The 13,149-nt window shown below is 39.0% G+C and overlaps 1 protein-coding gene across 1 annotated transcript in view; it reads left to right on the plus strand.

Moving 5' to 3' along the window:
* Positions 1-12,453, plus strand: part of MTMR12 (myotubularin related protein 12) — a 33,033-nt gene extending 20,580 nt beyond the window's left edge. The window contains exons 10-16 of the mRNA XM_058044466.1: positions 1,449-1,573; positions 4,111-4,189; positions 5,791-5,861; positions 6,763-6,935; positions 7,626-7,793; positions 8,610-8,771; positions 9,736-12,453. Of these exons, the coding sequence (XP_057900449.1) occupies positions 1,449-1,573; positions 4,111-4,189; positions 5,791-5,861; positions 6,763-6,935; positions 7,626-7,793; positions 8,610-8,771; positions 9,736-10,311 (1,354 nt within the window). The 3' untranslated portion in view covers positions 10,312-12,453. The remainder of the gene's footprint in view (positions 1-1,448; positions 1,574-4,110; positions 4,190-5,790; positions 5,862-6,762; positions 6,936-7,625; positions 7,794-8,609; positions 8,772-9,735) is intronic.
* Positions 12,454-13,149: the final 696 nt, after the last annotated feature.

A 13,149-nucleotide genomic window follows, 5' to 3' on the forward strand; every position in this document is an offset into this window, starting at 1 on the left:
ATCTGTACATTGAACATTGGCTCCTTGCTCCTCATAGATGGAGACCTGTTAATCACACAGAACGAACAGAAAACAGCTTGATTGGGCTCTAAAAACTTACTTTGTTTATAAAATTAATTATACTTGCATAGGAAAGAGTTGTGGCCCTTCCTGCAGGTTCTCTAATATTTCTACCCTGAAATGGGAAAGATTATAGGACTTAGAACTGTCTTTAGTGCTATTTTGTGATGTGAAAGTAAATAAAACTAGCAGTAAGCTGTAACAAGATATCCCCTGATGTTTTGATCCCTTCTCTGTGGCCACTTCAAGTTGGGGCAGTATTGCTGTTTTTCTTTGCTGTGTTGTACTGGTGTTTTAATCACTGGAGTCTAAAATATATCTACAAATTGGCCATCAGGGTGTGTTCAAGTGCCATTACAGTAATAGTCTGAACTCAGGCACAGAGCAGATGTTTACAATTAGCAATTTATCTTTTTAAAAAAGCTGTTCAGAGCCTGATCTTGCAGCCTAAGTTCTTTGCTGTGTCATTTAGAAAAAGTACTGTATTTGGCCAGCAATTGCTCTCCCTCACTTCCCTGATCTGATGCATCTTCCAGTAGGTCTGGTAACTGATGTTTCTGATGTGGACTCCTGTAGTTCCCACCTAACCTAGTTTTCTGTGCTATAGCTTGCAGGAAGCAAAGCACTCTGTCCTGTCTGGAAAACTGCCCACAAGACCTCACTTCTGAAATATGAGTTAGAGCAACTTTTCCCAGGTCTTGATAATAGAGAGGACAGTGTGACAGCAGATGTAGTTACTACATTGATGTTGATCTGAGCTCTGGAACCTGAATGAGAGGGAATGCTCTGGGTCCAAGCCAAAGCATCATCTGGCCCTGGTATTTTTTCCTCTCCTTCAAGGCAAAAAAATCTGTAGATATATAGGGAAATGCAAGATACATTGTCTTGTTTCAATCCAAATAATTTCCTTTGCTTGTGTGTTTCATTAGAAGACCTAGCAGCTTGGCATCAGAATCTAGTTGGCAAAAGTCAAGAGAAACTCTCAGCTTCTGTTGGGAGTTTTGGGTGTTTCTGTTCATCTCTTCTTTTAGGATACAGCTGTAGCGGCCTCCTAGTAAAGTGATTTTAGTGTGTCTAGTGAAGAAAATACTAAAGAAATAGTAGTAAAAATCAAGTAGTGCTTGTAATATTCATAATGGCACAAATAGGCACAAGTTTAATTTTATTGGTGTCATGGTTAAGAGCATCAAATAGTGTTATAAGCCTGTAGGCAAGCTTCCGATTGGTACTTAGAAATGCATGGAGGTCACTAGCTTTCCAGAGTGTCTATCGTCTGGTATTACAGCTCTTTGAGAAATCATGCCTATTAACTTTGTCTTCAGATAATAGTTGATGCATTATTTGACTTGTGAAGCAGAAAGCTTTAATCTCTTGATGGTTTGATTTAGAATCTATAAGACAATTAACAAACCTCCCTATGAGCTCCTGAGGATGGATGACTTGTCAAGCAGCCTTCCATCTCTGCAAGATATCCAGACTGCATACACAAGATTCAAACAGCTGTTTTTGATAGGTAAGTCAGACTTTAAAGCAAAACATAACAATGATGTGCTGTGACTCCTGAGTGCAGTAATTTTCTTGATTGGTGCCTTCATTTTTGAGGATGGTTAAAAGCAGGTTTTAAAATATGTAACTGAAGACTGTACTTACGTCTGGGATGTGAATGAAGGTTTGTACTTCTTTGACTTAACCACCTCTTGCTAAGCTGTCACAGTATCTGAAAATTACTTTTGAAGGAGTGAAGTCTTATGTGTTAGTTGGATTACACTAACTGGAATGAAGTTTGTGGGGAAGATTTTCAGTCTTCTGTGGCCAAACTTTTAGCCTTTGGGCTCTGTCAAGCTAATTAATTTTTGCCCTTGGTTTTGTTACACACTAGTCACATCTCAAAACATATGAAGCTGCTTAAATTCTGTCCTTTAGAAAGCAATCAAATGGGAGCCATGTGAAAGTATGATCTTGGCTTTCTGACTTCTTTCTTCTGAGACTTTCCAACTATTTTGCTGTTAAGAAACACTTTGACCCCCACCTCTTGAGATGAATAAAGCTCCACTCGACTTCTAATATAAGGTATTTGAGTTTCACACTGAAGATTTTGTCTAGAATACACTGTCAAATTGACGGTGAATCTTAAGAGCTAAAAATAATTACTTTTTTATGTGATTTCTGGCAAGTCATCCTCTGTAGAAAAAAAACCTAAGCTTAAATTTAGTCATTTAACCTGTGTCATGAAATACTGTGTATTTCAATGATGTAATTGCATCTTTGTCGTATATTCATGCAAAAGGGAATGTGTTGAAACTGCCATCTAGTAAGTTTTCTTGCAGCTTTTTAAATAAGGTTTGACAGTAGACTGGACCTCACTGAGTATAGCACTATGCACTTTCAGTCTGAGAGAAACATTCAGGTAGCTTTTGCAAAAGTACTAAGATCTTAGAGAAATTTATTACCTTATTACCATATTTTAAAGTCTGAACATACGAACCATTACTTTTATCCTGTACATGCCTTGTTAATATGGTATAGGCAGCTTGTCCTGGCCATGGCACTCCCAGCCCAGAGAGCCAAACGTGTCCTGGGCTGCACCCAGAGCCCCGTGGGCAGCAGGGCAGGGAGGGGATTCTGCCCCTCTGCTCTGCTCTGCTGAGACCCACCTGGAGCCCTGCATCCAGCCCTGGGCTCCCAGCACAGGAACCACAGGGACCTGCTGGAGCCAGCACAGAGGGGGCCACCAAGGTGATCAGAGGGATGGAGCAGCTCTGCTGCAAGGAAAGGCTGACAGAATTAGGATTGTTCAGCCTGGAGAAGAGAAGGCTCCAGGGAGACTTTATGAAACCTTCCAGTTCCTATAGGGGCTACAAGAGAACTGGAGAGGGACTTTAGATGAGAGCATGAAATGACAGGACAAGGGAAAACGGGCAGCTTTGGATCAGGTATTGGGGAAAATTTCTTTACTGTGAGGATGATGGGATTTGGTGAAAACTATGTCTAATGCAACAGAGCTTTTGTGGAGAACTAGTTTCTATGGCCAGGGTGAAAGAAGTTGGGAGAGGGGTTTAAATTGGGCAATGAACAGGATGAGGTTCTGCTCGTGTAGCTCTGCTGCATGGAGGCAGCACAGCTACAGGAATAAAACACGTGTATGTCTGTGCATTTGAGGCGTAGGTACAAGGTCCAGCAGAGACGGTAGTGTGTAAATGTCCTGGAATCGAACACTGGAAGTGCTTGGAGAGACTCTGGGAGGTGGGCAGTTACACAGAAACTTGTGGAATTGAAGCTGTTCTGGAAAGGATGGGGGAGGAGGGAATTTTGTCTGTCTGGTTTCTCACTAGTAGAACTGTTCTAGGTCTTGTGCTTTAAGCTTTGTCTCATGCAGGAAATGTAATATATTCTGGTTTTAATTGATTATATCAGCTTGTGAAAGCTTTCCAATATTTGTTGACTGGCTTTGATAGAAATAAAAGCAATGGACACTTAGATGGCATTTGAAAAAACCTACAAAAGTCCTAGTCATAGGTGTTTAATGACTTTGTGGTATTGAACTTGGCCTCCCTGTTTATGTATTTTAATGCCTTTTTTTAGTTGCAGCAAAAGTTGTTTAAAACATTTTTCAGGTAGTCTTACATTCCATAAATTTTTATAACCTACTTCTAAAACCCATTGGTATCTCTGGTTCTGATGGTAATGATTTTCAAATCCAGTGTCTTTAGGTTAAGCTTTATGTAGATCATCATCTCTGATTAAACTTTTTTATTCCTTTTCCATTTTGTCAGCAGATTTATTTACCTGGTTTGAGTGCCATGAACCTGTAACTTACTTTTTCTAAAAGGCTGTGGTGCTGTAAAACTCTGCTGTGTGTTTGTAGGACTACTTCACTTCCTTATTTAGTTACAAGGTGTCAACTTTAATAGCGATTGAAATTTGCTGACTCCTTAGTATTGGTTGCTTTATACTGTTCATAACTGAAGGAATATTCAATGGATGACTGTTAATTATCATTGTGTATGTATAAGCAAGCCAATTTTTGTTTTTCTTTTTTTTTTTTTGCAGATAACAGTACAGACTTCTGGGCAACTGATGTGAAATGGTTTTCATTACTGGAGAGCACAAACTGGCTAGAAATAATCAGGTCTGCTGTATCTTCAGCTTTCTGTGTTTCAAACTGTTGGTAATTGCATTTGTAGTGGGTTTTCTATCTAGTTTCTTGAAACGGAATTCTTTACTGCCAGTAGGAAAAGAAATTAGGACAGGCTTATGGCCCCATTTATGGTCCCATTTATATATCTTATTTCTGCAACTTGAGACATGTTTTTAACAGTGCAGACTTATGTTAAGTGTTCTACTTTAAAGGATACGAGAAGTAGGAGATCATTTCAATTACAATTCTTCCAGAGAGCCAGTTAAAAATACAGATCCAGTAATTTCCATCCTGCATTGTCACCTTCTTTCCAAACTCAAGAATCCTGTTTGTTTCTTGTGTGAAACTATTCTGTCTCTGACTGGCCTTGCCATTCTTCTCTGTACTCTCTACTTCTGTAATGTCCTTTAGGATGAGATGTGGTGCAGTGTTCAAGATGTTAGTCCACCAAAGATTTATAAAAGAACTTTTCTTCTCAGTTTTGTCCCCATTTTGTGCTGATTGTTCCTTAAGTTCTCTTTTCTTCTTTCAGCAGTCCACAGTGAGTAAGTGTTGGAATGGCGTTGGCTAACTTGAGGCTTGTTGTAGTGGAATGTTGAGGAGTTTTGTTTTCAGTATTACTTTGTGCTGACTCTTTTGTCTGTCAGTTTATTCTGTAATCAGCTAATTACCATGGAGTGCTTCTGCTGTCAGCTCCAGTCCCTCTGGTCTTAATAACAATCCATAAATATTGATAATTATTAACTTGTTAATCCAGAATTTAAATATGTTTATTGAAAGGTTCTAGTGAAGATCATACATGTTGAGAAATTCATTGACATAATGAAGATCACAGGTAGTTTAAAGTAAAAGCCAGGCTGGGTTCCTATCCTTAGGTTGTTTTGAGACTGGTCATTTCTGTACTTGGATCCAGTTCGTTCAGCCTGGATCAGCCTGTTCTTGGCTTTTGTAGTTAGTAGGAATACTTTGTCACATGTTCTAGATGATAGAACAAAGAAGAATCTGACAATTCCAAACTTAAGAAATAAACTGTCAGCTTCTATTAGTGACCTAAGATATTGCAAGAATCCCAATTTGTGTGCAGGCTTTTGCTAAGAATAACTGACTTTATGAAAATTTAGATCTAGATGTTATATCTGGTTTTATGTGATCTGTAATTCCACTCAGTCTTCCTTGTGTAATAATGTTCTCTGTATTACTTTTGTCTGAGACTTTACAAGAGCTCATTGCTCATCCTTCCCTCTCTCGCTTGAAAGCAGATTTTGGAAGAAATGTAGAATGTAGTATGTTAAAACATAAATGTGGCGATATTGGCTCTTTCCAGGAAAAAGATCCGGTTCTTAGGAATTGTAATACTTCAGTGTGTGATGGCTGCTGTTGATCCAGCATAAAGTAGTGTATCATAGCATCTGAAAATGCATGGTTAATGGCCAGATAAAATGTACTTGAAGCTGAGCAGTTCTTAGTTTACACAAACTGAGCATGGGTTTTGCATTTTAAGGAACTAGTGGAGTTTCGAGTATGGCATTCTAACCCTGTCTAGGGGAAACTAATATAAGAAACTTCACTCAACTTTTCCTGTACCAAAACAGGAAGGTCTTGAAGAAAGCCATAGAAGTTGCTGAGTGTCTGGAAATACAGCATACAAATGTTCTCCTTATAGGTAAGAATTTAATGAGATAATCTATACATTGATTTGTTTAAATTAATTTTGAAGTAAATTAAGCTTCCTGTAGTTAAAGAAAATAGCAAGCACAGTTCCAGAGTATGAATGATAAAGCTGCTGATAAATTGGCAGGAGAGTCTTGCATAAAGAAGAGGTAACATTCCTGTTTCCCAGTTTATTTTATTTAAGGTCTTTTAGGCCCTTTGCTGTACTTTAAGGGGCACGGGAACCATATCCACACAAAGGACCAGTAATATGAAAACTTTTAAAAATAACCTTTATATTTTCTAGATACATGTTGGATATTCTGCAGACTCTTTATTAAAAATACATGGAATAATATACTTACTGTAAACGTGTTGAGCAGTTTATTTTCCTAGACTGAGTAACCACATGTAAAACCAAATCTCGAGTTAACCATTAAGTGACTCCTGGATTGGTAATATAGTTGAGTTTTTCACACATACTGCCATTCGAGAAACCTAACACAGGCAAGAGGTTTTCTGGAGGCACCTTTTGGAAAGGTGAAGACTGTATGTTGCATGAGGAGGCAGTTTCACACCTTGTGAAAAGAGGTGTGGAGGGTAGGAAGGGTAGGGACAAATGGCTGGGCTGAGGGGCAGTGTGTGCTTGTGGGAGACTGAAGGGCACAGGCAAGTTACAGTAGGAAGGGTTGGGGCTTGCAGGTTTTATTGTCAAAGTATTTTCCCAGGATAAGCATGTAAGTAACCTTAAATTTGGAATCATGGATTAACTTCTCTCTGACTTGCAAAAATGTCTGTGCTGCTCTGATCCTGAAATACAATTTTGTTTATGTGAACATGGCAATGCTTTGCTTTCTTACATAATGTTTGAGGAATGACTTAGTGTAGAATGTGGTTTCTGTTCTCCTTTGCAGAAGAGAGTGCTACTGATCTGTGCTGTGTAATCTCGAGTCTGGTTCAAGTGATGATGGATTCGTACAGCAGAACAAAGTCAGGGTTTCAGAGCCTTATTCAGAAGGAGTGGGTGATTGGAGGACATAGCTTCTTGGATCGCTGTAACCACTTACGCAAAAGTGAGAAAGAGGAGGTATATTTTTTTAAATTGCTTTCCTTACTTATTATTTATAAGCTTACTCAGCATGAAGAGGGATTTACCTGTTAGTCCAGAAGTTCCAGTTACTCTGAGGATCTTCTGTTTTGTTTTGTGGGTTGATGTTTGTACAGTGTCACTGTTTTTGCTGTTTAGAGGTCAGCAATGGCTTTATTATTAAAGAGAACAAATGAAAAATTTCCCAGTCTTGGAGTCTTTTGAAAGTCATGTATCCTGTGCCCTTGGAAACTGTGTTAAATGGTAGTAGCATCCATAGAAATAACTCAAGCCTATTCCTGTCACATCTGGAGGTCAACTTTTTACTGTCTTGCTTTGGGACTAGATTAGATTGCTATTCAAATGGAAGTAATAGGTGTCAACTGACTAATTCTGATCAAGAATTGATATAAACTAGTTTTGCTTTGCCACCTTTAGAAGACTGCATAGTGGCAACCTTTAAATTCAGAGTAGAAGGTGCTCATCTCTTCTGTCAATAATTGGCCGAGGATAGCTCAGATAATGCTTCTTCAAATTTCAGCCAAATGTACATGCAGCAGTTCTGTAGTTAATCAGGCTTCTTGCCTTAAGATTTGTATTTGGAGACACTCAATTCTATAAAATACATAGTTTCCATGGTGGAACAATTTTAACTTTTTCTGAAACTGATGAAATATTTTGTTTACTTAGGCTCCTGTTTTTCTGCTCCTGCTAAATTGTGTTTGGCAGCTGGTACAACAGTATCCTCCAGCATTTGAGTTCACTGAAACTTACTTAACTGTCTTGTCAGACAGCCTCTATGTGCCTATTTTTAGCACTTTCTTCTTCAATTCTCAACATCAAAGAGACACTAATAAGGTAAGGGTTTGGTATTTTGTGGATGCAGTGTGTTGGAGAATGAGTTTGACCAACAAACAAGGAACACTCAAAAAAAGCTAATTCCCAACAGCACCATTTTCCTTACTTATTGAACTGCCTTGAGGGTGAGCAATGCAATTTTGGCAATAGGGAGGCAAGTTCAGGACTTAGGAGTTTATGATGACAGAATGAATACATTACCTGTAATATGTAGCTGCAGTTTCATGTTTAGTGCCCTTCAGTGAAATTGGAGCTCCTTAACCTACAAGGAATATGCAGCTGTCAGCAGAATAAGTTATCTATGAGATTCTTGTATAGTATATTCTGTTGTATTCCAAAATTAACATCTCCTGAATGTTGATTTATATTTGGTTCATGCTCTTCTCTAGCCTAAGAAGCTGGGAGCAATGGGAGTATCCTCTGCAAGGCTGCACAGAGACTAAAGGAAAAAGTGAAGATTACTGTCTTTCATACAAATAAATTGTTGATCGCAAAATCTAGACCAGTAGCACTGCATGACTGCAGTTCCAACTTTTGCTGTTTGGAATTGTAATGTGCTGCCTGTGTTTGAGGAATCCAACTGTCTGTCTCTTGTCCAAGTTTCAAAATGTCTTTTTTGTCTGAGAATATTTAACTTTATTTTCATCTGTGAAAGTCTGATTGCACTGTTGTTGTTCAGTTATTGAACACATAGAAAGCGAAAGTGTTGTTGCAACTCTGTGGCCTTTTTTCTAAAAAGCAAGTTTCTTTATTTCACCTTGACTTAGTCAGAATTCCCTTCTGGCAGTATTAAATGTGACCTGTTTGTTTTGGCAGAGTGGGGAAAGCATCAAGACACAAAGTGGTCCTTTCAGATTCCTTACTGTGTGGGACTGGTCTGTGCAGTTTGACCCCAAGGCCCTGGCTTTCCTGAACAACCCTCTTTATGCAGAGAAACCAAAACCAGATAGAAGTCAACGGAAGACTTCACGGTTCAAAGTAAGATATGTGCTGCTAAACTGTGTTTTCAGTTCTAGAAATATTTTGCACATCTTATTTCAAATGTTCTCACAGTGAAAGTATCGGTGCAGACTTTTTTAAATTGACAAAATACACGTATACCTCAGACCCACCTGGATTTAAGAACCCAGTTTGCATGCACCAGAATTGTAAATAACTCTTATATAGTTCATAGCCATGAAGTTAGGGATTATTTTCCTTCATACTTCTATGCAAGTCTGTTGGTAAGCCATGAGATTTAATATTCAGGTGAGTTGCAATGATGTGTTTGAAGGGAGTTAATTTAGTTGTTCCATGGAGTACCTGACTGAAATACATAGGTTTGTGATTGCCTCCCTAATTTTAACTGGAGTGTGTGTGTGCACTTGGAGAGGGAGGGGGATCAACAGCAGCAAAAAAACTGACTGGAGTATGGAGGATTATGGGTGGACCACCTCATTACTGGCACGTAGCTCAAACTCAGGGAAAAATTCTTGGAGTAGCCTCTATGAATTGCAATTCATTGGTAAATTCTGTCCTGTATAAAGCATTCTCATGTGAGACACTGCCAGTATGATCTACAGCGTTTATCTGAGATGCAGTGAGGGACCACTGGATAAAAACCTATAAATAAAGTGCTCTCTGATTTTTAACTAGCTTAAACTAAACATGGACACTGGCAATACTTAAATGTAAGCAAAGGGCTTGGCTTTTTCAAAGACAATTGCTTTACTGGTGTTACTTTTGGTTAGCAGGGAAGAAAGGTGGCAACACTCAGTATGCTCTGTAAAGTATTTGATGTACTGAAAAAAAACAAACCACTGCTTCTCTATATAGCTCAAGTGACTATTGCTTGCGAGAGATTCCTGAATACAACTTTGTTTTTCTTCCTCTTAAAACTGCTTTCTGAAATCCCATTGCATTAATATTTATCTGAGTATTTTGCCTTTTTTCCCTCTCAAAGCATCAACGGCAACTTTCTTTGCCACTGACACAGGCAAAGCCTTCCACGAAGAGAGGATTTTTCAGGGAGGAAACAGATCTTTTTTTTAAAAACATTCTGGGTAAAAGAATTGGCAAGTTCATTAATTCTTCAGATGAGCCCCCTAACAGCTTCAGGGAGTTTTATGATAGCTGGCATAGCAAACCTGTCGACTACCACGGTCTTCTGCTGCCGCGCATCGACGGCCCCGAAATCAAAGTCTGGGCACAGCGGTACCTGCGATGGATTCCTGAGGCCCAGCTCCATGGCGGTGGAACAATAGCTACAGCTGCCAGGATTTTGGACTTGATGGAGGAAGTGCAAAGCCTGCAGGTAAAAATGGATGAAGAACACAGTCAGGCTGTTTCTGGAGACATACATTCTGTTCCCTTGCTGAGGAATTCTGCCCGTTTGTCATCCTTGTTTCCATTTGCTTTACTGCAGAGACAGTCTGTCAAACCAGCTTTACCCACTAGCACCTGGAAAGACTTGGAAGATGAAGATGACTTGGTCAAGAGGGATGATGAATTTGTTGACCTAAGTGGGGATATGTTATGACATGTATATAGATTACAGTGTGGATTGTATGTGGCTAAGCACTGAGTTTTAAATGTTGTGCTGTATCTTCATATAAGGAACTTGAGCATCTGCAAACTGTTTAATGGGTTTGTGGGGTTAAAAATCCTTGATTGGAAAGACCTAGTTGCTGTAATTAACTGAGCATGTTTTGAACTTCCATTTCACTCTAACAATATTTATTGCAGAACCATATTTTTAGCATAGGTGTAATTCAAATGGGAGTGTTGGCTATAGTAACAACATGGCCACTCTGTTAAAAAAAAAAAAAAAAAGAAAAGCAGCAAAAGAATACTTTCTGCTGTAAAGGTAGAATGATAAATGCATATGGCAACAAGCATGCTATCTTAACATCTCTTTCCCCGTACTGGGAGTGGAGTACTGTGATTTGCAAATTCCCCCCACATGTAAACAGTGAAAGATGCAACTAACTGTGCACTCACAAGTCAGCTTTTGACAGCTGAGGAATACTCTTGTGGTCACCAGGGCTTTTCTGTCTGCTGTTGGATCAACAGAAGTCGTGTGCTTGCCCCTTCCCCTTTGTCAGTGTTGGTCTTTGTGGTGTCGTGGTCACAGGTTGGCTGCTCTGAGCCTGTGCATGCACTTAGCTCAAGGGTCAGATGCAAGAGCTTAATGACACATTTCAAGTCTTAATGTATGGCTGCTGTGCTACATGCCCTTGCTGCCTTGGAATTTTATGTTTGCTCTTAATTTTAACGAATGAGATTTCAATTTGCCATGAGTATGTTTTCTCCTTTTAAGTAGAGGGAGACTTTCATTGGAACTTTTCCCTCACTGATGCCCGTTGCCTTTAAGGCTTTCTGTAGCTTGCACTGAGACTCTCCACATAGCAGGGAAGACACTTTTCCTGTAGTCCTGCAGTGAAGCAGGATTTGCAGTCTGTTACCACTTGTCATGAGTTGGTACAGCTTATGAATGTGGTGTTTATAGAACACTTGTGTCCTGTTGCTGGATGTAGTAACAGTACCTCAGTGAAAGAAGCCATAAAGAAATGCCTGTTGACTTGGATCTACTGTGTGTATGTTTATACAAATTTTTACTGCAAATAATTATCCTTTGTAAAGCTGAATATTATTTGACTGTCAGATCTGTTTTTAACCCTTAAATTCTGTAATACCCCAAGAATGGATTGAAGTCGTAAAATCAGTTACACTGAGAGGTTACACATTGAATATTTTCTCTGTTCTCATAACAATTTAGAAATCCATGCTGGAAAACTTGGCTGGTGGATAAACTGTTGCTTAAATTTGATCAGCTCAGTGAAACTTGGGGATATTAAACTTTTGTTACTGACTTATCACTTCATACTGAGTTGTTTTAATGTATAGCAACAATTCATCAGCAGCCCTCTGAAAACAAATTCTCATAACTGGGAAAGGGGGGAGAGCTTGATGCAGCTATGCCAAACTGAAGCTTTCCAGCTCTTAATTGCCTTAAAGTCTTAGTGCGAGGACAATACTTGAGTTCGTAGTGTTTTATTTAAAAATACAGTAGTACTGTGCTTTCTTCTGTGATATTTACAGCTAGCACTTGCTAGAATGGGCTGTACAGCACATTTTCTTCAGACTTAGTTGTAATTCATGTGACTCATGTATGCAATAACACTTTGCATGTTGAATGAGCAGTGTATTATTACAGTGAAGAAATACTTGTCCTTCTAAGGTCATTTGGGATCAAGGGTGGAGTTTTTTAAACACTGCCATAAAAAAAAAGATATTAAAATGATTTTCTATACTTTTGATCAAACGATTGTAATGTTTCAGTTACGAAGATTACATACTTGTATTAAAGAACAGATGTTGGACATCTTATTTGTACATAAGTTATCAGACATATATATAGAAGAGACGTATATATCTGGAATTGAACATGGAAACACTTCTAATGTAGAGTAAATACCATTGTTGCTGGTTTTCTGCACTGAAGGATTGGAAATATACTTCATATTTTTACTCTGGGCTTTTGTTTTTACCTCCAAGTTTTAACACTGAATGCAAGCTAGCAATTTTTCAGGTTTCTATCTTCTTTTTCCTTCTTTTGATTAAATATTGTTACTTTTCTCCAGGCTATTTGAAGAGTGTCAATAAAATATACTTTGAACTATTCATCGTGAGATAAGAATGTATGTTTAAGGTCCACATTTCAAGTGATGCACTAAATCACAGCAGACTTCACAATCTGCAAGGCTTTTCTGGTTATATCCTGATTTTTACAGACTGTTAAGTTGTCCAGTTTTGATCTGCCTGTATTTCTGATGCCCCCAGTGCAGGAGAGCGGGCAGTTCAGTGCAATGAAGCAGGATGGCTGTGGGAAGTTAAAGGTGATCTAGAAATTGGCTGCTGAGTGTGTGTATTGGGGGGGTTATTAAAGAGTGTTTGTTTCTTAGCAATATAATTGCTTAGTGTTATTGTCTTAGCAATATACTTCCCCCACATCCAGGGTGAAATTTGTTCTTGCATTGTTACACTAAGCCACTTGGAGTTGCCACAGGGGGGTATTTCTCAAACCAGATCTGTGTTTGATGGGGACTATGGTGGCCACAGTAAGCTCTGGAGTACAGCTTGTACTTGTGATTTTAAAATTCCACTTTCTTCAAGACACTAGAAATTGCTAGCCCCTGGTCAAAGGCAGCACTAGTGCAAATCACACATTAAAACCCCATGAACATTACAGAGCTGTGTCAGCTTTGTTCTTGAAGCCCCACACAGCAATAGCTGTGGGTCATGTTGTACCACAAGGTGTGCCTCTGCCTCACCCACAGCTGCTGAGGAGCAGCAATTGTACTTTGACCGCTTGGCT

This window comes from Melospiza georgiana, chromosome Z, assembly GCF_028018845.1.
Source record: "Melospiza georgiana isolate bMelGeo1 chromosome Z, bMelGeo1.pri, whole genome shotgun sequence".
Lineage (NCBI taxonomy): Eukaryota > Metazoa > Chordata > Aves > Passeriformes > Passerellidae > Melospiza > Melospiza georgiana.